Consider the following 21,611-nt stretch of genomic DNA (forward strand, 5'->3'; position numbering starts at 1 on the left):
AGGCGTTCTCAGACTGATTATTTTACTCCGGATCTGAGCGTGATTACTCTGTTCATTTATGTCTAAGCAAATCGAAATGAGGGAGAAAATACACCAGGTTCCGAAACAAATGCTCCAAATGAGGAAGGTGAGAAAATGCCTAAAAAAAACTGAAAACTGAATTTCGCAAATAACAACTTGTTTTTTACTTTCTTTTTTTTTATCCAAGTTTATTTTAAACTTTATCCAAATTAATATTAATGATCTCCACAATTATCTGTTAACTGAATCTGAGCAAATTTTTGGAAACGTATTGTGTAATCTGTATACTTGTGTGAGTATATAAAGCTTAATATATGATGTAATCAATAGTGGACAAATCTATTGTTCTTGATGTTGTTTTAAACTGATTTGCTAAATGAAGAGTCTATACTAACAGTTGTGTGAACTGGATTAGATTAGCAGTAATCATAGTTTGGAGAAATGTGTAATATCAGTACAAGAAAAAGATGGATGTCATTCATTCAAGGGGAACATCTTTTTTAAATGTAGATGTTACCAACATGTTCCTGGAGACAAATATGTACTGAGATGTACTGTATAATCATATCAATTCACATTATTTTATAATAAGAACAACACTAAGTTTAACTGTCAGTGTTGGAAAAACTCTACAAATCTATTGAAAATAAGTTTAGTTAAATGAAAAGAAAAGTAGGTAAATGAGCTGTCAAAAGCAAGCAAGAGATTGGGTTAAACCACAAACAAATAATGAGGAAAAAGCTGAAACTTGACATGGGGATGGAAGTAAGAACATGATGGAGAAAGACGAGGAAGAGGATGGAGATGGATGGAGTGAAGACAGCTGACTAATATCCTAATGCCGTTATTCAGCTCACTTAGTCTTGGCAAACAACCTATTAATTTCCCGAGTGAGTGGTCTTCCTGCCTGGCTGATCAGCACTGATGGCCATAACAGATGCTAAGACTATTCGCCTCATTAATTGTAAACCCATCTAATTAGGTCATCAAAGACGTTGTTAGGACTGCTAATACAGCGCCCGGTTAAAAGTAACGCACATCATCCACTGGAGGTATAATCACCGCTAATGAATGTAGAATAAGTGCTAGTGAGAATCTTCTCAGTACTGGTTAAGTTTAATTCCTTTCAACTACAACACCTAATGGAAGTGAATTCTGCATTAACTAGGTAATACGAGAGTGTGAGAAATAGAGGAAATCACCTTAAAGAGCTGGACCCATCGTTTCTGTTGAGCTTGGATGCGCTGCTGTACTTGGCTGTTGGTTTTCACCCCGACACTACGGAACGCAGCTACATACTCCTCTTTGTGCTCTGTCTTAGTCTCAGGATAGGCCAGCTTAATGATTCCCAGACACGCGTCCCGCAAACACCGAGATAATGTCACCAACTCTGACAGAGAGAAGGGCATCATCGACGACTGGCTCTGACCTGCCCGAGCAATGCAAAAACATTTAGATGTGTAATAGTATTAACAAGACCACAATAAAAAGAAGGCAAAAAAGAACAAAATTACCTGATCTGTTAAATACTTCAATATATTTCTATACAGTTATTAGACTTTACAGTACATTTCTGCAGAAATAGGTATTATTACCATCTGCTGAACTGCCAAAAAACTCGCTGTCATGCACAGAGATGAGTGAATGACTGAAGAGTGAACTGAAGAGATAGAAGAGAGGTATGATCCTGTTGGAGTCCTCCGGAGACATCGGAGAACCTCGGGACATCACCTGCAACAAGGGAACCAAAGAGCTACACAAAAGAGACAGAGAATAAAGAGAAAAGAAAAATGGATTTGTTAATATTATATTCAAGAAATATGCATTAGAAAAGAACAATGTGGAAAACTCACCCTGTGATCATTTTAGTCTTCATAGATGTGATTAAAAACCAGAGGTGTCTAAGAAAGCGAGCATTGAAGGCTAAACTGTACAAAAGCCTAAAAAAAGGACAAAAACACAGAATAAAGATTTTTAGACAAAGTACGCCAGCTAAGAAGCTACCACTAAACATTATGTAGTCTAGGCTATATACACACACACACACACAATACCATAACTAAACAATTCACCAAAACTTTAAGTCAAAGGTGCTACAGGAACTATGCTCATCTCTAAATGTTCAAATAACCACATCTCCTGCCCATAAAACCTGAACTACTCAAATTTCCAGCAGGACTCATAAAGTAGAAAAAATATAAACAACCCAGTGAGCTGGAATTTCTAGTCTTTGAATGTGACCACAGGAAAGATTAAATGAGCCATTAAGCTTTATTTAGGTGAGGTACCTTCCATTAGTAAACTAGCAGTCTGCTTCAGGGTCGTAAACAGACCAGTGGTTCCTGTGGGGGCTCCATTTAAGTTAATGACGGCCAGAGAGACAATGTAGCACGGCTACAATTGCCTGACCGTAGAAACAGTGCTGCCATCACAAATTAGATACTGTGCTTAGGCCACCCAAATCATTAAACCTAACAGCCGTCACACCGGGGTGTGAGAAATCGCTCTGGTGGTTACCGCATGCTTGTTTTGTGTCAAGAGGTGAAAGAATAAATAAAGCATAATTGCAAGTAATTAAGGGAGAAAATAAGATTAAAGTTGGGGTAAGGTTAGGTAAGAATGTGTAAGTGCACCTTACACACACACACACACACACACACACACAAAGCACTAGTCTCCAATATGGTATATGTAGGTGGCACTTCTACAATAAAATATCAAAACAACTACAGAACTCTCACTGAGAAATGGATGTAACTCTAGAACAAGCTGGCAGCCTTAGAGTAACTGGTCCAAAAAGTTTAAATTAAATCCATCAATACTGGGAAATAAGTAGACCAAATGTTAAAAAAGTGAAACTGACACACAAAGCAAAATGCTATCCGGTCTTTTCTAAATAAAATAAATAAATATATCAGTTCATGATAAATTCAATCAAGGACCAAATAGAGTAAAGTGAGTTTACAAATTAAGCAGTTATCTCAGCACCACAGGTTCAAGGGAAATTAGGCGAGAACAAAAAATTAAACGTTTTATTATTATTTATTGCTTATATGCTTCACAGAGCATGCACTGTAATTGACTGTAAAAAATTACTGTAATTTCAACAGTAAAAGACTGAAAAACCCTGTTAATTCGTTAACAGCAAGTTCCCGTACTAAATGGAAGTAAAAATAACAAATGTATCTTATAATTTACAGTGAAAACAACTGTAAACTGACATTCCTAGAATTCCGTTTGTGACACTTCACATTTGATGGTTTTTAAATGTAATAATTATGTTTCTTCTTAGTTTTGATCTCATCAGTTACATTAGGGTTTTATGTTACATCTTATGTTGTTTAAAGAGTGTTTATTGCATTACTTTAGTGTTGATTGTTACCATGATGGTGTTTTGTGTTTGTGTTCATGACACTATATGCAGCTTCTATATTTTAGTATTTAGCTCAGCTTGTAGAAAAGCCACTTTCTCTTTACCACCAGTGTTATTATGGTGGATGTCAGTAAATGTAAAAAGAACAAGACAGATTTTAGTAGCATCGCATGACTGTTGGATTTACCGGTTCATTTTTTTTTCTTCTAAATTACAGGTTTAAAGTGTAAAATTTACTGGTTGGTCTGTAAATATGTTTGAAGTTTACAGACTTTTTTTTTTTTTTTTTTACAGTGTGTGTTTGCCTGAAAAGTGAACAAAGCTATATGGCCTTACTGGACATCACACAAAACACCCAATTTCACTGACTTTAGGGGGTTTAAAAAACAAACAAAAAATAGGTCTGCCAGCTACTACATATTTAAGTAAGATATGCAAGGATAACGAAGTTGCACTTGGAAATCTTGTATCTATTATTAACACGAATAATGAGACTTTTTTCTTTATTTCACCTTTCTGTTCTTTGCATCTAATCACTATTTAAAAACGCTATGAAGATGATTTTAAATTGTCAAAACAAATACAGCAGGCTTAACATTAATGAGACCTTTCCATGAACAGGAACCAAGCACTCTATTTACACTAACAGTTTTTGATACTTTAATGACCTGTTTAGAGTAAAATACAGTCATACTCTTCACTTTAAAATATGATAATGTTCAAAAGGCAACCAAGTTTGCACGCGCACTGGGTGCTTCTTTAAAGGTTGTAAATCAGGGACAGCTGTTATACCTCTTGTAAAACTATCCCATCCACTCCTGCAAGAATTAATCTTCCTAGGCCAGCTAATTATTTTGTACAGATATCCGATAATGATAAAGTAGTGAAGGCAGGATTTATGATAAAAGCCTTCTCTTCTCGACGGAGCTGTAAAATATAAAAATACCACCAAAAAAATATTCAGGGTAAAAAGGATGAGTAAAGAATATGAAAGAAAACAATGGAAATAAGCGGTTTATGTCATGTATGAAAGTAATTGGAACAGGCAAAACATGTTAAAGACGTCAGAGGAGCAAGATTAAGAACGAAGTCTTTGATCACCAAAATGTCATATTTAAATGTTTTTTTTCCTGTAAATTTTTTTTATTCATGCCTTAAAATAGCTTGAATGTAACTCTACAACCTTGCTTTATTTAGTTTACACGGAACCATAAATATGCAAATGAGCCCCGCCTCCACTGGCTCATACAGGCTCGTCTACAAGACGATGTGTCAGAATGGAAATGCGTTTTATGGATCGCTCTCTACAACATCGGACACATAACTGTAATTAATATGATTAGCCTTTTGCTTGACTACGTTATCAGACAGCTAATAATGTGTTGCTAATGTTACACAAACCATGTTCCCGTTCATCACCTCAAAGTCAGACAGCTGCTTTCTAAAAATCTGAATCCTTAGAAACACTTTGAACATCAGTGGAGAAAGCCGTATAGTTCATCATAACATCGTAATATATACATAATTCACCCGCTATACTGATAAATCTACCAGATTTTTCATGTCAACAGAAAAATATACCGGGATAACCTGGCTTCTCTTGAGACTCCCCTGCCTCAGAGCATAGTTAATGATATGCTAAAGCCTGCCCACACATTGACGTGATTGGTTCCAACAAGGTAGTTTGCGACATAAGAAACTGTCTTTTTTTCACTACAGTTTTAAGGAGAAAATACTCAGCAATGGGGTTAACTTATGAATTTGCACATGGTTTGTCTTAAAGCATATTAAAAAACAGCACATAGAAATATAAACAAAAAAATATATTTTCACCACAGAGGGTCTTTAAACAATGTTAATTTAAACATTGCAAATATTAACAAAAGAAAATGTGAAAATGTAAAAATAAAAATAGACAAAAAGAAGTGACTTTTTTTCAGCATATACAAGATGGATCATTAAAAAAAAAATTAAGATATGAAAGGCTTGTGAATGCTGCCTCCTTAAAGGAGTAGTTCACTTTAAAATGAAAATTACCTCATGATTTACTCACCCTCAAGCCATCCTAGGTGTATATGACATTCTTCTTTCAGACGAATACAATCGGAGTTATATTAATAAACACCCTGACGCTTCCAAGCTTGATAATGGCAGTGGATTGCAATCATCAGTTTGAAGCTCGAAAAAGTGAATCCATCCATCATAAAAGAACTGAAAAATATTGAAATGTATGAAAAATATTCATATTTAAAACTTTATAAAGTAAAATAAATAGCTTCTGGCCAAACGAACATACAGATTCCACTTAAGTGTAAAGCACAACTTATGCGACGCACTGCTGATATTTACACTACTTCTGACGTCACAAGTTGCGTAACTTAGTTGCGCTTTAGGCGCAAGTAGACTGCGAATGGCCGTTTGGCTGTAAGCTATTTATTTTACTTTATAAAGTTTTAAAAATGAATATTTCTCATACACAAACTCATCGGTTTGCTTCAGAAGACCTTTATTAACCCCCCGGAGCCATGTGGAGTTCTTTTATGATGATGGATTCACTTTTTCGAGCTTCAAACTGATGGTTGCAATCCACTACAGGTTGTCAGGGTGTTTATTAATATAACTCCGATTGTATTCGTCTGAAAGAAAAAAGTCACATTATACACCTAGGATGGCTTGAGGGTGAGTAAATCATGGTGCAATTTTCATTTTAAAGTGAACTACTCCTTTAATTGTAAAGACTGTTTTCTGACAAGATTTTAATACCAATACTGAGAACATAAAAGGTATAGGCCAGGGTTCTTATAGCTTAATACACTACGAGAAATGATTTAGCGAGATTAAACACATGGCATGTGTTGAGGTTCTGATTAGCTGATTGACACTGGATTTACCAATCAAATATGTCCCTCTCCCTCATTAAACTAGACGTTCTTCTCTTCCCTGTCTTTCATACCACCTCTCTCCATCACTTTCTTTCTTTCTCAAGTTCTTTCTGCTGAAATCCTGTTCTCATTTTGTCAATATAGCACAACCAGAAGTAGAAAAAAGCAAAGGTAATTGAGAGGAGAGCTCATTAAACTAATTGATGAGTGACAGCAACTAAAACTGCCCTGGTAATAGAAAAAACACAGCAAGATGAAACTTAACCGTCTGACTGCTTCATTAGAGATTTTACTGTTTTCTGTTTTTAAAAACCAGCAGAAAAAGAGAGGCAAAGATAAAAAAAGAAAAACAACGCTCACAGACTTGAGGACAGTTTGATGTTTGGGAATCTTTTATATACTACTATAAAAGTGCATCCCAATCCTATCCGACTCCGATCTATAGCACTTTCTTGACTGCATCTCTTTTTATCAATTAGAGTTGCAATGAGAGTGTGATAGAGCACAAGTGTGCACTGTGCAGTACATCTAGTTCTATTGGTTATCCTTAATGTTGTGTTGCACAAAATGCTAGGTGATTCATTTTGTTTGCATGCGTGTATGTGATCTGACCTGACTCTGGGCACCATCATACGGTGCTGCACCATCAACGTGTGACAGATGGAAGCCATCATGGTGAAGATGTCTTCACTTGCAGAGTCTCTCCACACTAATGTTAGCAGAGCATTAGTCTGCTGCTTGGTGTCCAACTTCTGTACACATTCCTCTGTTATGTAATACACAGAAATCCAACTCCCATCCTTTTGAAAAAGAAACAGGATTAAATCCACCCGTTGTATGCTACTCTCTGAATATTTTCTTCTGTGCAAAGATTTGGATAAGAGATAATGTGTGTACCTGCGCAGCAAGAGGCTGTACAGTCATTTCTTCCTCATCTTCTGAATCACTGTTGATGTCAGCTCTCCTGTTGCACTCCGTCACTGGCAACAATGGCAACAGAGTCTGTAGAGCGTTTAAGTACAACAGCAACCCTTCCTCTGAGAGTGAACCTATACAAATAAAACAGACAAAATACTCAAACCTGATTCCCTAAATATACTCTCAAAAATATTTTAAAAAGAATTGCAAATCGATTTCTAAAGGAGTCACCTTTTAAGCACATGTTATACTAGTCATACAGTGCAGTTTTATCTTTCTTACACACCCTACTTACCCAGTCCTGATTCTCCAACTGACAGCACAAAGTAAAAGAGCCAAGGAGCCTGAGCTCTGGCCTGGGCAGAGGAGGCTATGGTGGCCTGGAGTGACCAAAGGAAGTTCTGAAATGGGAAAGCTAGTTTTGGATCTGCCAAAGCTGGCACGAAGAAATGATAGATTTGTTCAGTGAAAGGCGCTGAGATGAACTCCTCAGTGAAGGCTGTAAAAACAAACTGCCTGTGAATGAGAAGAGAGAAAATGTTGTGAATTTAATACTCTATTGACTAAAATGTACTGTAACTGTAGCTAATGTTTTAGCCTGCAGTAAGTACTTCAACTTTCATATTTTCTAAATAATCACAATATTGATCCACTTCAATACTAACATACATTTATACACACTTTTGGCCATTTGTGTATCTATGAGACAAAAAACCTTCAATCTCCTGTCAGGAGACCTTATATTAGCAGGACTTTGTTAGTTACCATATTTAGGGTGTACTCACACTAGGCACAGTTGCCTTGTAAAGTGCCCTGGCGCGACTGTCGAACCAGGCCCGTTATAAACCTAAATATACTCAATTTAATTACATTAATTGAAAAGTGTACTGTCCCAGTATAATAGAAGATGTTTGCTGTCTGTAATGATGTAATGATGACAGTAGCGCACACAAAAGTAGAAGCTGTTCCATGCTCAGACACAGTTAGCAATCACACTGCATGCGTACCGCACCCGAGCCCGACTGAACCGTGCTCTGGCCCACCTCTTCCAAGCGGGCCATGGATGGTTAAGCAAACAGCGCCTGGGCACGGTATGAAGCGATCACACTAGTCAAATGAACCAGACTTTGGGGGTCAAACATGCTCGGGTACAGTTCAGATCGCCTAGTGTGACTACACCCTTACATATACAGTACCAGTCAATAGTTTGGAATGGAAACATTACTATTTTTAATGTTTTTGAAAGAAGTCTCTTATGCTCATCAAGCCTGCATTTATTTGATCAAAAATACAGCAAAAACAACTTAAAATAATGGTTTTCTATTTTAATAGAAATCATTATTCCAATCTTCAGTGTCACATGATCCTTCAGAAATCATTCTGCTGATTATTAGCAATGCTGGAAACAGCTGTGCTGCTTAAATTGTTTTTTCAGGATTCTTTGATGAATAAAAAGTTAAAGAACAGCAATTATTTAAAATAGAAATATGTTTGTTATATCTGTTAAAATAGAAATTATTTGATCAAATAAAGCAGGCTTGGTGAACATAAGAGACTTCTTTCAAAAACATAAAAAAATAGTCATTTTCAAACTTTTGACCGGTACTGCACAGAATACATATTTTTCCAAAGTAACAGTACAGTAATTAAGCAATTTTAAAGAATGTATTTTGCATTTGCTCTACAGTCAACGTTGTTAAAATAGAAGTGGCACCTGGTAGAAATCTACCCACACTGAAATGAAATATAAGGTGACAATGTACACTATTGTTCAGAGGTTTGTGGTCAGTAAGATTTTTAAAGTTTTTGAAAGATGTCTCTTATGCTAACCAAGGCTGCATTTGTGTGATCAAAAATACAGTAAAAATAGTAATTATAACATTGTTATAACCCTTTTTTATTTTCATTCATTTTAAAATGTAATTTATTCATGTGATTGCAAAGCTGAATTTTCAGCATCATTACTCCAGACTTCAGTGTCACATGATCCTTCAGAAATCATTCTAATATGCTGATTTCCTGCTCAAAAACCATCTTATTATTGTCCATGTTTTTAAGGATTCTTTGATAAACAGAAAGTTCAAAAGAACAGCATTTGAAATCCACTGTAACATTCTAAATGTCTTTGCTGTCACTTGATCAATTTAATGCATCCTTTTTTTTATCTTACGGTCCTAAACTTTTGAATGGTAGTGTACATTATTAACCCTAAAAATGTAAAAGGAAAGAACAGATAAAAAAAAAAGTGTCAATGTTAATTTCAATCAAAAGGCGATAACTCGAAACAACATCTGGCTGGTTTGTCTAGATACGTGCCTCTGTGTATGTGTGTGTGTGTGTGTGTGTGAGAGAGAGAAAGAGAAAGAGAGAGGACAAACACAGGACTGTATGCACAAGCTTATACTCTCGCGCTCTTGTCGTTCTTCAGAGAAAAAAGAAAAGAAAACAGCACTGTTCGTCTCTCAGAGTGTTAGAATGGAGGGTAAATGTTGTGTAAACATTACATGTTGAGTGAATGAGTCTGTCTGGATTTTACTACTCTCTGTAAACAAAGCAGTGAGGGAATTACTGTCCATTGGTCCTCTGGAAGGATAAAGCTAACGGTCTGCAATAAGGGCAACCTTTTACTGGGTGGGACCCGTGCACCACACATACACCAAAACAAAGACATTCCTCGAACAGCTTAAATCAAATGCTCTCCAAAGCATATATAGTGTAAAAGGCTGTGAATAATTTGAACTAGTCAGATTTCTTTACAGTAGGAGCGCATGTAAGTGTGTACCTGGTATCTGGGGGGCAGGAACTGTACGTAAAGTGCAGAGGCTTGAGTGTGTGTTCCAGTAGCGTTTGTGCCAGCGGAATGGAAGGGGAATCACTATATTCTAGACTCGATGGCAACTTGTGATTCACTAAAACATACAGAGATCTGTAGTATCCTAAAAGACAGAAAGACATTGAAAATAATATGATTAAAGCAGATGCAAACTTTTGCTAATTTGAAAAGAGAATTCTGTGTACAGTCTCTAACTAAATATATTCAGCTATTGCCTCAAAGTATGATTAAGACAAATCAAACATAGGGCAAAACTATGTACCTTTCTGTACCATATAGCGCAAAATTTGCTCAATAAGTGCAGTGACATAGTTTTCATCCTGTAAAAAGGGCAAATAGGTTCTCTCAGATGAAAACACCTCCAGCATCCGCATCGGGACTGTCACATTCAGACTGTTATCTTCACGTGCTTGCAATAACCTTAGAGAGACAGAGAAAATGCTTAGGGACCAACCAACAAGCAGATCTAAAGATTTTTTACTATGCCAGAATTTTTTATTTTAGGGATGCTCCAACAGAAAACAGTATCTGGGGAACATCTTATTTTGTACCTGCAACAGTGTCCCAGCATCCTCTTGATCTGAAACAGGCAGCTCTGTCTTTCTGGCCCTGTCAGCAGCTTGACGAACTGAGCATGATGCTTTACCAAACTCTGACACATCCAGATCTACAACAGTTAAGACATTAACATCCTTAAATGCACATAAATCCAAAGAAAGGTTCTTGGATTCATTAAAGACAATAGCCGCTTTCCGACCAAGTAGTTACAGGAACTTAGTTCTAGGAACTGTCCACTTCTAAACAGTTCTAAGAACTACTCTCCCCCAAACTCGGTTTTGCTGTTTGCGTTCGCACTGGCCAAGTGGCCATAGGAACTGGTAGGAGGGGTAAGGGAGTGACGCAAGCACGGTGACTTTTATTTTGACGGCGCGACGGACCTTTATTTTGGCGGCGCTGAGAACGCCAGAGCAAACAATGCTCACATTCTCTGTGTTTATTAGTTAGCGATCTGTCTAACAGAACTGTTATAGAAAGTACACAGTATATGAATAAAAGGTTATTAGCCTATGCCGTGTGGTTGATGTCCAGTGTTGCTAGGTAGGCAGATAAACATAATCATGTTTGGCTTGGTCCCCTCAAAGTTGCGTTGGATTTTCTCTTCACCATAAAGGTTAAGAGACCCATCTATCACTGTTTTCCATGTTTGTATAGTTAGTTTATGGAGAAAATATATAGGCTATAATCTGTGTGTTTACATTCTAGCTGTTTTAAAAATGGCGGGTGCTGGTGCTCCGCGTGCGTTCGGTCAATCAGCGTACACTAATGTCACGGGTAGTTCCTATAGTGCTGGTTTAGACCCTACTCTGAAGTAGGACCTAAATTAGTTCCTCCAAATGGAGTTCCTAGAACTAAAATCGTTCCTAGTTCCTGCGGTGCGAACACGCCGACATCCGGGTACTTTAGCCAATAGTTCTAGGAACTGTGAAAAGGTTCCTCCGGTCGGAAGGCGGCTAATGACACCATAGAACAAAGCTGTCCAACTTCTTTTTATTTTTCATCAATTCACATTAAAAAGGCAATTAACAAAAACAAAACGTCATTGACCCTCATATGATAACAAAAGCTTTTTAAACCGGCAACGCAGATCATATTTTTGGTTCTTACCATTCGGTTTCTGTCTTCACTTTGTCTGTAAAAAAAGAGAAGCTGGCGAACAAGTTGGCTGAGTATGGCACTGTCTGTAAGTTGAGGGCCAGAGCCTGACTGGCACTGACACACACAGTGGTCAAAGCAGCCCCTTTGAATGGCATACTATATGAAACAGAGAGAAAATTCAGGAATTTAACAATCTGTCTATCAACTACAAGAACGGGTTCAAAGAAACCCATCCACACTTGTAGAGTTTAAAGTGATTCCGCATACTTGCTGTTTTCGGTCTTGGTATCCCCTTATGTATGACTGAATGATGATTGAATTTTTTAGTCTTTTCCTCTCATCCTGTGCAAAATACAAAGATAAGTAAATCATCTTTTATTTGTTCATAACTGCAAGATTCACATTCTTATATCTGACTCTAATCTAAAAAATAGATACACATCATTGTGATACACCAAAAAGTATTTAGACACACTTAAAAATGTATGAATGTCATTTCATTAGATAACAAAAGTCAAACCAAGCTTTTCTCAGAACTAACATAACGTTTTTGGTCCTATTTTCACAATAAAATGCTTTAAACATCTGTAAAATACCCGAATGGCGGATACTCACCTCTCTTTTCCTTCTTTCTTCCTGTGTTCGATGAAGAAGAGATGCTTTTTCCTCCTGAACAAAAAAATTGCGTTAGACATATCAAAATATATCTAATATCATTATGGAACAACAATTACCAGATTTGTGTTGTCCATATGTGGAAATTATTTACACTAATTTAGAATTAGCAAACAAATATTCACAAATATACAAAATGGTCAGTTTCAAAGTAATAATCATTGTAGACAAAGGTCAAATGTTTGGAAAACTTACTTTTCTGCTAGCACCCCCAAGGGACACCTTGGGTGTTCTCCTGAAATCTCCCTCAAAACTGAACATGGTTACACTTTTCCCATTGAGCAGCAATCAATACAAGTATCCTGTGTGCAGTGCAACAAAGTGCAGTCTGAGCCGGCAAGACAGAGAAAACAAAAAATGATGAGATTGGAGTCTAGTCAATGAACTAATCATAACGGAAACATTATCTCATAACAGAATTGATGTTTGCTTGTAACAATAAGCACCGGTAAAGATGCTGCTTAAACATATACCACTGTGAAATAAAGCAGGCTGTTATGATGAAGATATTTAAAGCAACTTTATCCTTGTGATAGATAACTGAGGAGGTGCAGAAGGTTACAGTGGGCGTGAATGGAAATTGTCACCCCGCTTTCAGCAGGTGTGATGATCAACACTATAGAGCTGTATAACACCAGCGCATCTCCAATCAGAAATGTCACAACATGACCGCTGAAATATTATTTCAAATTTATGTGCACATTATTGTACATGCGTACAAATATCTGTGAGTTCAACAAATGCCCTGCACCCTCATTTGAGCGAAACATGTTCAAGAAAAGGGTTGTTTCATAAGGAGACAAACACATTTGTTATGACTCAAGCCAGGCTAACGTTAGTTGGCTTGCTAACATAAAGAACCAGTAAAGATTCACTATACCAGACGTTCATCATAATTTACGAACGTGTTCTTTGAAGGTTTAAATATAAATAAGCATTCGCGCTGTGAAAGACACAGAGTTCTGGTATTTTCTTCAGTCGGATCCAATGAACTTCTCTGTTAGCCTCTTGGCTAAAGGTTCTTTGACTAGCTAGCTAATGACTCAGCAGCAGGTCAATTGTCTTTCACCTCGACAATTCCCAATTTCCCAGAAATGTACACGTATAACTGTATGTTATTTGGGGTCTGTCACCACTTAACGAGAATTAAGACAGTATTTTGGAAACATAAATGCTCTGCTCTGCTCTGATATGTTAGTTCAGCTTGACAGAAACTTCAGTCATATGTCGCTCTGATCGCTTCTAAAGTCACCTAGTGATTTCAGTGAGGTTTTACAGCTTTTTCTACTGATGAGTCGTGTTAGTAAATGAAATGCGAATTGTTTACCTGGTTTTATTGAATGATCGGCCGAACCATACAGTTCAGCTACTGGAAATCAAAGAAAACAAAACCGAAATCGTTGCTCCTGCTCTACTAAACAAACACAACACAGAGAAACGCCCGCCCACTCAATAGCACGGTGGAATGTGATTGGACAACACAACACTGGCTACCAAACGATTGGTTAAAAACGAGGTCAATCACGGGAAAAATGTCACAATTACTTCCTGGATGAATCCCAGCAATAAAAGGAAACCAGTTGCGGACGGTGAAAGGGATCTAATCTCCGATACGTTGAACTGGATCATGTTTATATTAGATATTCTTAAAAAAGTATTATAAAAATACCTTTCTTTATTGGTTTCTTTGTAAGTGATGTAAATAATGAATTGGCAAACACATAGCAAAACAAAAAGCAACCATTTACATAAAGTTTTGAAACATTAAAATGCATAGTACCTACACCCAAAATGTCAAACTTTTTATTATTTACTTACTTCTTCTGTGGAACAGAGAAGATGTTTTGTTGTTGTTGTTGTTGTTGTCCCTCTCCATAGAATGGAAGTCAACATTCTTTAAAATATATTTTATGTTCCACAGAAAAAAAGAAAGTCATGTATATTTGGAATGTGTGAGTAAACGATGACAGAATTCCAGTTTTATGGAGAAGAACTAACTTTGAAGCCAATTAACTTACTTTACTTACAAATACTCATCGGCACTTCACACACATCCCCCTAAATATAGCAGAATAGGTCTCACACTCATTGCTTGGCATCTGATTCTTGTTGGACAGCAGTAGCAAGACAGGAAACCACTCAGTTTCTCATATATGTTATAGAGGGATTTATGAGTTATTGATTGATCATATCCTGCCTTTTAGACCTGAAAAGGGTATAACGAGCCACTACAGCAAGTCTTCTGGAGCTGCTTCAGAATACAGAATGGGGGTCTCATCATCTCAAAAGGTCTCTAATTTTGAAAGATGTCAAAAAAGGGTCACACATTTACGTCAACTCCCTGAGTTATATGTCTCCATAACTCTTTGTTGAGTCTGGTTAATTGCTAAATTGTTCAAGAGTCCTTTCAGGACTTGTATTCTTAAGTAAAAAGTGTTTTAAGCTATTCCCTGCATCCATTTATCCATATATATATATATATATATATATATATATATATATATATATATATATATATATATATATATATATATAATGAACGCCAAATCACGCTGCCTTTACATTTGTCTTAAACAGCATATGCTTATGCTTACATAGTTCAAGTTACATGTACAATATTCTTTTAAAGCCATAGGCACTAAAAATATTCAAAACAAATGTGGGTTATAAATAATTAATTTATACAAACATTCACAGAGCAAATTTTATATCTGGCTCCAAAGTACACTTGTCAATTTTTTTTATAAAACAATTGAATGTTCATCATTAAATCTGTTAATTAGGTCCTGATATGTGCTTTGTACTTTGCAGTCATTGTTTAAATTATAAAATTCCCTACAAAAACAAGACTGATCATTCATCAGTCAGTGAGACAAATGTAAAAGCTGAGCTTGAGAAACATTCATAAGAAAACAGGCAACTGTTTTCACTGACTAAAAGCTGTTTAGCTCTTATGATGTTGGTTGATCATTGAAACATAAGCCCAAATGCACCTCACTTCCCCCTTTAAAAAAAAAAAAAGAAATGAAAAAGAGAGAAGGGAAAAAAAAGACACCCTCCAATTATTTTGTGGTGGCCAAATGTGCTTTTCTGAAACATCACTGTGTCACATTTGCCTTACATTTAAAAAAATGTGGATATGTTTTGGGGAGGTCAGGTTTAGAAGACTTACAATAAGTAGGCTAATTATATCTATGGCAACATTGCAGCTTTTATTATCAGGCCAATTGTTTTTAAATCATGTAAGCCCAAATGTGCAGAGTCAAATCTTTACAGTTTTACTTAGCAACAAAGTTGTTGTTTTGTTGTTTTTTGTTTTTACACAACTGTTATCTCACCTGTCTACTTTATAGCCGAATATTAAATCATAAGGGTTGTTGTTGATTTAATAAATAGCCTTTTAAAATATTTCCTCGGTTCTTAGCTTGTTTTGTGGGGCACTCGTTTTAATAAACAGCGAGATCTTTGACTCTTTGCTGTGCTTATGACAGGTATGAAATGCATTCATTTGAATTAGCCTGACATCTGGTGACATCGTCAATCACGGGCTCGTGTCACGGAGAGAGGGGACTCGTGGGTCATCTCGTTTAAAGCACATTTTAAATTACACCACTGACTGAATTGTGTGTGTTCATCACATTAGTGTAGTCTACCAGTATGCTCGGTTGAGTGACACCTGGCTTTCGGGCTTTTTCACAGAGATATAGGCTAATCAGGGTTATCAAAGAAAACTGATAAAAACGCTCATTTCGATATAGCCAGAGCCAAGAAGGACTTGTTTAAAATGAATTCAAGTTCCATGTTCAGAATCATAAATAAATCTATAAGCGCTGAAATCGGATTTCCTTTAATGATTTTTGATAGGCTACTGGTAGGGCCATTCGTTTTAAGTAACCGTTCCCTACGAATTAAATTGATAAAAAGATTATGGGCCCGAAATGTGTTTAAAAGCAGTGCTATATGCATTTCATCACACTACCCATTTGTGCCATTATGATCGAAAATATTTAGGCTATTGCAATAAAAGAGACAGTGGAGGTCCCGATAAATTGGCTTTTTATAATGAACACATTTACCATGGATAGGGCTAATTAATATATAAACTATTTCGATTTGTCATTGTGATATGTGTTCCACTTAATTGTGAAAGTAATTACCGAGCGAATGAGCAGCTTTGAGGAGAGTCCCTGGTTTCAGGCCCTTCTATCTGAGGGTGCAATAATAATAATTTTACTCTCCCCTGATGTGATGAAAAAGAGCCATAAATCTCTCTGATCGCTGCAGGTCCATGGCTTCATATTTCACTGCTGCTTTAATAGAAATATTCATGCGATCCCTTAATGAAATTACAACTGATGGGAAGCAGACAAAAGCGGCAAGACACAAGAACGTTTAACCGCGTTTAAAGACACAAGCACATTTGATTGGGAGGAATGTTGAAGACCTCAAATAGGAGGATTCCAGATAAACTCAAATAAAAATAAATAGGGTTATTGTTGCGTTGTAAATCACGTAAAACCGTTTCTTTTTCGCAGTCCATCGTCTAAATAGGTTATACTATGCATTGCATTGCAGTTGAAGCAATTACACCTGAGGCTATATGAGTCCTATTATTTTTTAGAAATGGTGGGTAACTTCATCATTACGACACCCTGTTATTTTTCTCCTTTTGGTTCGTGACTTGTTGATTTCCCCTGAGCAAATAAACGCATGCGAGCGGTCTCGAGAGAGTGGTTAGCTGATGAATTGAGGAAAACTAATCCGCTTTATTGGTAGACAGGTTAAGGGCAACAGAGTGTCAATAATTCTCTCTCTGGCCTCTTTCTCCATTAGCTTAAAGAGGCTTATAAGAGGAACAGACCCCACAACAGGACACAGATCTCCCACACCCCATCTCATGTGCCCATCTGCTTGAAGAAATATATAGCTAATTTAGATTTTAAGAGCGAGATCCACCGTTTGCATTAGACATAACTTTTAAGAAAGCCATAGGTCCCATTTTTTTTTCTTTTTTTTCTTCATTTTTCCTTTAAATTTGATCAAACTAACAAAGGTCTGATTTGCCAATGTTTATGCAGAATAAATAACCTACAAAATATAAATGTACCAACATGTTACAATACTGTCAGAAGTTTGTAGCTGTCATGATAAATGTGACAGTTATAATAGTGTGGCACCTATAGGCCTACTTTGTAGCCTATTCGGCTATTTATTAAATATAATCTAACATTGAAATAACCTACACATTATCTTGTTGTTATGGATGCAAAATTGCTAAAATATGTAAAAATCCAGAATAGGCTATAGAATAATGTAACTGTTAATCCCGTAGGCTAATTACGATTCTTTTAGAGCATAAATAAAGACCGGCGCTATAGCCTACGTCACGCGGAAAAGTTGTCAAGGTTTTGAGTCAAAAGTCAAAATGTGTTTTCGCAATGGTTATAGTTTAAAAAATTATCTTAAATTAAAATGTTGTGAATTTTAACCTCCAGAGTAAAACATCTAATACATTTATATTTCTGTAGCTGTTAAGTAAACAAATAGCCTAATCATAATAATGTCAAGCCGAAACTGGCATATTTTTTAGGCAGGGGTCAAATAAAATCAAGGTCGATTTCAAATGAAAGTTTGACCTGCTCTCAGGACAATGATGTTTTATATATCATGTGGCGGGCAAGTTGTCACAAGTGTTTTAAATATTGTAAAATAAATTTAGGCTACATTTAAAAATCTATTAGGCCTATTATTAAATGTAGCCTATAATATATTAAATATTTGTTGCTCAAAACACTTCTCCGATATGCCTACCTTTTACATTTTTCCCTAGGCAAATTGTTTTACGTTTCATCATTGTTTTACTGCTTCAGTCTTTGCAGAAAAATTATAATTGGCTGTTCAAAAATATTCACTGGAGTACAAAAAAGTGTGACAAGGTTTGCCATATGGTTGGTTTGAGGACAGACTTTCCACAAATTTGTCCTCTTGTGATTCAGAATTATATTTAATATAAAATGCGTATAGACTATATCCCACTTTGTTATTAATTCATAGGCCTAGTAATCATCGAATTAAACAACAACAACAACAACAACAACAAACGCCCATAGTTTTTGCATGCCCATTCAGAAGCTCTTGGTTGGTATTTGTCATTCTCTTTTTCAAACACATATAGTCGTTATCTTTATAAGGATATAAACTATATTTGATTAAATTATCCACGTATTAACATGATAGCCTACTACTAGCCATTTATTTAGACATCTTCGTTTATACTTAAGCTTTTTGCATCAAAAAAAAAAATCAGGCTATATCGTGATAATAAGCTACACTGTATTAAACTCTTTTTAAGGGATACAATGAAAATGTTTCTGTTCTGTGTCTGTAATTTGATAGCATGTTAATCATTGCGTTTTAATGCTTTCTTAAAACAATCAGCCTACAATTATGGATATAAAATACGTGTTGTGTGTCAACATTTTTTTTTCACACACCCTTAACTTCCACGACGATACGAGAAAATTCTTATCTTTTGAGGACTATTGAATTTCCACTAAGCGCACCATGAACAAGGTGAAATCATTGTCCAATCGGAAATCCACAAGGATGACGTGAATGACCAATCCACACCCTTTCGGGCAGCAGTTGACAAGTGCACTCCTGGCTTGCACACCTTGGCCAAGATCATAACTTTAAGGAGAGGAACGGTGACACTTGTGACAGCCTTGTAAAGTTGCGAACGACGCGTGAATCTGTTTGTGAGGTGGGCCAGATGGAGAAATCTAAAAACTTTCGAATCGACGCGCTTCTAGCTGTCGATCCACCAAAAGTGCAGACCTCGCCGCTGGCGCTGGTCACCTCCCTGCCCACATCTTCCATATCATCCTCCTCCGAAAGTGTCCAGGCGTCAGATTTGAACACGAACTCCGAAGCACTTCGGAACGAGACTCCTTCGCCCCCCAGGATATCGTCTTGCGGCTTGATTCCTAAGCCGGGTTTCTTAAACTCTCCACATTCGGGCATGGTCGGACTACACCCTCAGAGCAGCGCCGGGATTCCTCCTCAAGCTCTCTACGGTCATCCAATGTACACATATTCAGCAGCAGCGCTCGGTCAGCACCCGGCGCTGTCGTACTCTTATCCGCATGGGTCGCACCATCATCATCATCCCAACGACCCCCTCAAACTCACCGCCAGCTCCTTTCAGCTCGATCACTGGCTGAGGGTCTCAACTGCGGGAATGATGCTGCCCAAAATGGCAGATTTCAGTGGTGAGTTCAATTTGAATTGCATGTGGATAAATAGCCTACATATAGCCTTAGGTAGGCTATAGGCTATAGGCTTATTATTAGCCCATTATTATTATTATTATTATTGTTATTATTTTAAAATGGTATTTTATCATATTCAAAATAGTTTGAATGTTATGCTTTATATAGGCCTTTGTTTTTTTCTGTAATTCCTATAGCCTCACGTGGTAGCCTATTTTGAGTTTACAGAATAGCCTGTGTTTATTTTTTTTCTGTTTTTTTTTTTTCATATGTAGGCTATGCTGTAATAAATAAAAATAGGCTAATCATTTAAGATTGCACAGAGCAACGGATAACAGTAGCCTGATCTAACAAGCGCGCGCAGGGTCAGTAAAGCTGTTCTTTGACTGAGACTGAACGAGCACTCTCTTTCAAAGAGGGGCTAAAATGGACAGATAATGGACAGAGGGAAAGTGGCGGACGAGTGTGAAAACCACAGCCTGCCAACTGTGTACACTGCAGACACTGTCTCTCTGTTCCGCTGCTCGTCTGCAGATTTTCTCAAACCTCTCCCAAACAAATCAGACAGGGTGGAAATGTTACCAGATGTACTGACAATGCCGTGGCACATAGAGGCTATGTGTGATTGGGAATTGCTCTGGGGGCTTTTAAGAATGAGAGCTTTTAACATTTCTTGCCGTACCATTGTATAAATTGCATTGTGTGTTAAAAATCCGTTTTGAGTGCTCTAATGCAGTAATGCTGCTGGGCCTAAATAATAATAATAATAATAATGTGATATATATATATATATATAGGCTATACATGAAAAGCAGTCCTGCCCGTACCACTCTCAAAAATAAATTATTTAACGGTTCAGTGCAGTAGCATTTTCATCAAATAGCCTAACACTCAAAAAAAAAATTCTGTTTTTCTTTGGAGATTACGAAAATTGTTGTTGATGTCTTGGTATTGCATTAGCCTATAGTTTTGTAGACCAGTGTATATCTGGGTTCTTTACAGCGTCAGTTTGTAGGTGGTTTTCTTAATAAAAAATAAAAAAATATTTGCAGAACTTTATTTTATTTATTTGCAGAATGTTATTATGTTGTATAAACATGTAGCTAAATCTGTGTTGGTTCTATTTGGAATAGTTCTGTTTTTAAAACAATATTTGCAACATAGTAGCTTATAAACTTTCAAATTAATTAATTTATGCTGTTTTACGAAACATATGATGAAATATAGGCTAAATATGATGAATTATAAATTTTGTCATTCTAGGCCAGGCGCAGTCAAACTTACTCGGGAAGTGCAGAAGACCAAGAACCGCGTTCACAAGCCAGCAGCTCCTTGAACTTGAGCATCAGTTTAAGCTCAATAAATATCTATCGAGACCAAAACGCTTTGAAGTGGCTACATCTTTAATGCTAACAGAGACGCAGGTAAATCTTCAGATTTTTTTTTTTACGCTTCGCCTCGAAAAACACTTCTGTAATAATAATAATAAAAAAAATGTCTTGTGATAAATAATATTAAATGTTTTTAATAAATAATAATATAAATCTGTTTAATTTAAATATGGCTGATTAACACCAATAACGTAGAAAAATGCCAAATTCGATTAGCTACTGAAGTGTTTACGAATGAGAAATGTCATGTTTTTATTTCCAGGTGAAAATCTGGTTTCAGAACAGGCGTATGAAATGGAAGCGCAGTAAAAAGGCCAAAGAACAGGCCGCTCAGGAGGCCGAGAAGCAGAAAGGCAAAGGAAACCAGGACAAAATGGACGGATTAGAGAAGGACTTCCAGAAGGCAGATTCAGTGAAAAGTAACAGAATACGGGACTTTAGAGACAGTGACGACGAAGAAGGAGAAAATTACATGCTAAATTCATCTGATTGTTCCTCCGAGGATGAACGAACCAATGCCAGTGATATAAGTCCACAACCATGAGACTTCTTTTACAAAAAACACCCATAAAAGCTAAGTATGTGAAATGC

At 36.6% G+C, this 21,611-nt stretch overlaps 2 protein-coding genes across 2 annotated transcripts in view; one reads left to right on the forward strand and one right to left on the reverse strand.

Moving 5' to 3' along the window:
- Positions 1-13,809, reverse strand: part of ube3c (ubiquitin protein ligase E3C) — a 34,862-nt gene extending 21,053 nt beyond the window's left edge. Inside the window, exons 1-14 of the mRNA XM_084404611.1 lie at positions 13,686-13,809; positions 12,554-12,686; positions 12,299-12,352; positions 11,951-12,025; positions 11,693-11,839; positions 10,579-10,694; positions 10,290-10,447; positions 9,977-10,130; positions 7,490-7,710; positions 7,174-7,325; positions 6,889-7,076; positions 1,875-1,961; positions 1,617-1,774; positions 1,224-1,450 (exon numbers count right to left, since the gene is read on the reverse strand). Coding sequence (XP_084260737.1) covers positions 1,224-1,450; positions 1,617-1,774; positions 1,875-1,961; positions 6,889-7,076; positions 7,174-7,325; positions 7,490-7,710; positions 9,977-10,130; positions 10,290-10,447; positions 10,579-10,694; positions 11,693-11,839; positions 11,951-12,025; positions 12,299-12,352; positions 12,554-12,619 — 1,803 coding nt within the window. The 5' untranslated portion in view covers positions 12,620-12,686; positions 13,686-13,809. The remainder of the gene's footprint in view (positions 1-1,223; positions 1,451-1,616; positions 1,775-1,874; positions 1,962-6,888; positions 7,077-7,173; positions 7,326-7,489; positions 7,711-9,976; positions 10,131-10,289; positions 10,448-10,578; positions 10,695-11,692; positions 11,840-11,950; positions 12,026-12,298; positions 12,353-12,553; positions 12,687-13,685) is intronic.
- A 5,321-nt stretch (positions 13,810-19,130) lies between these two features.
- On the forward strand, positions 19,131-21,611 carry mnx1 (motor neuron and pancreas homeobox 1; the record flags this gene model as incomplete). Its single annotated transcript, XM_084403719.1, has 3 exons — positions 19,131-19,629; positions 20,893-21,053; positions 21,283-21,611. 3 exons carry the CDS (start codon positions 19,131-19,133, stop codon positions 21,562-21,564), a joined length of 942 nt encoding a protein of 313 aa, XP_084259845.1. The 3' UTR covers positions 21,565-21,611.

The sequence above is a fragment of the Rutilus rutilus genome (genome assembly GCF_951802725.1).
Source record: "Rutilus rutilus genome assembly, chromosome: 3".
Classification (NCBI taxonomy): Eukaryota; Metazoa; Chordata; class Actinopteri; order Cypriniformes; family Leuciscidae; genus Rutilus; species Rutilus rutilus.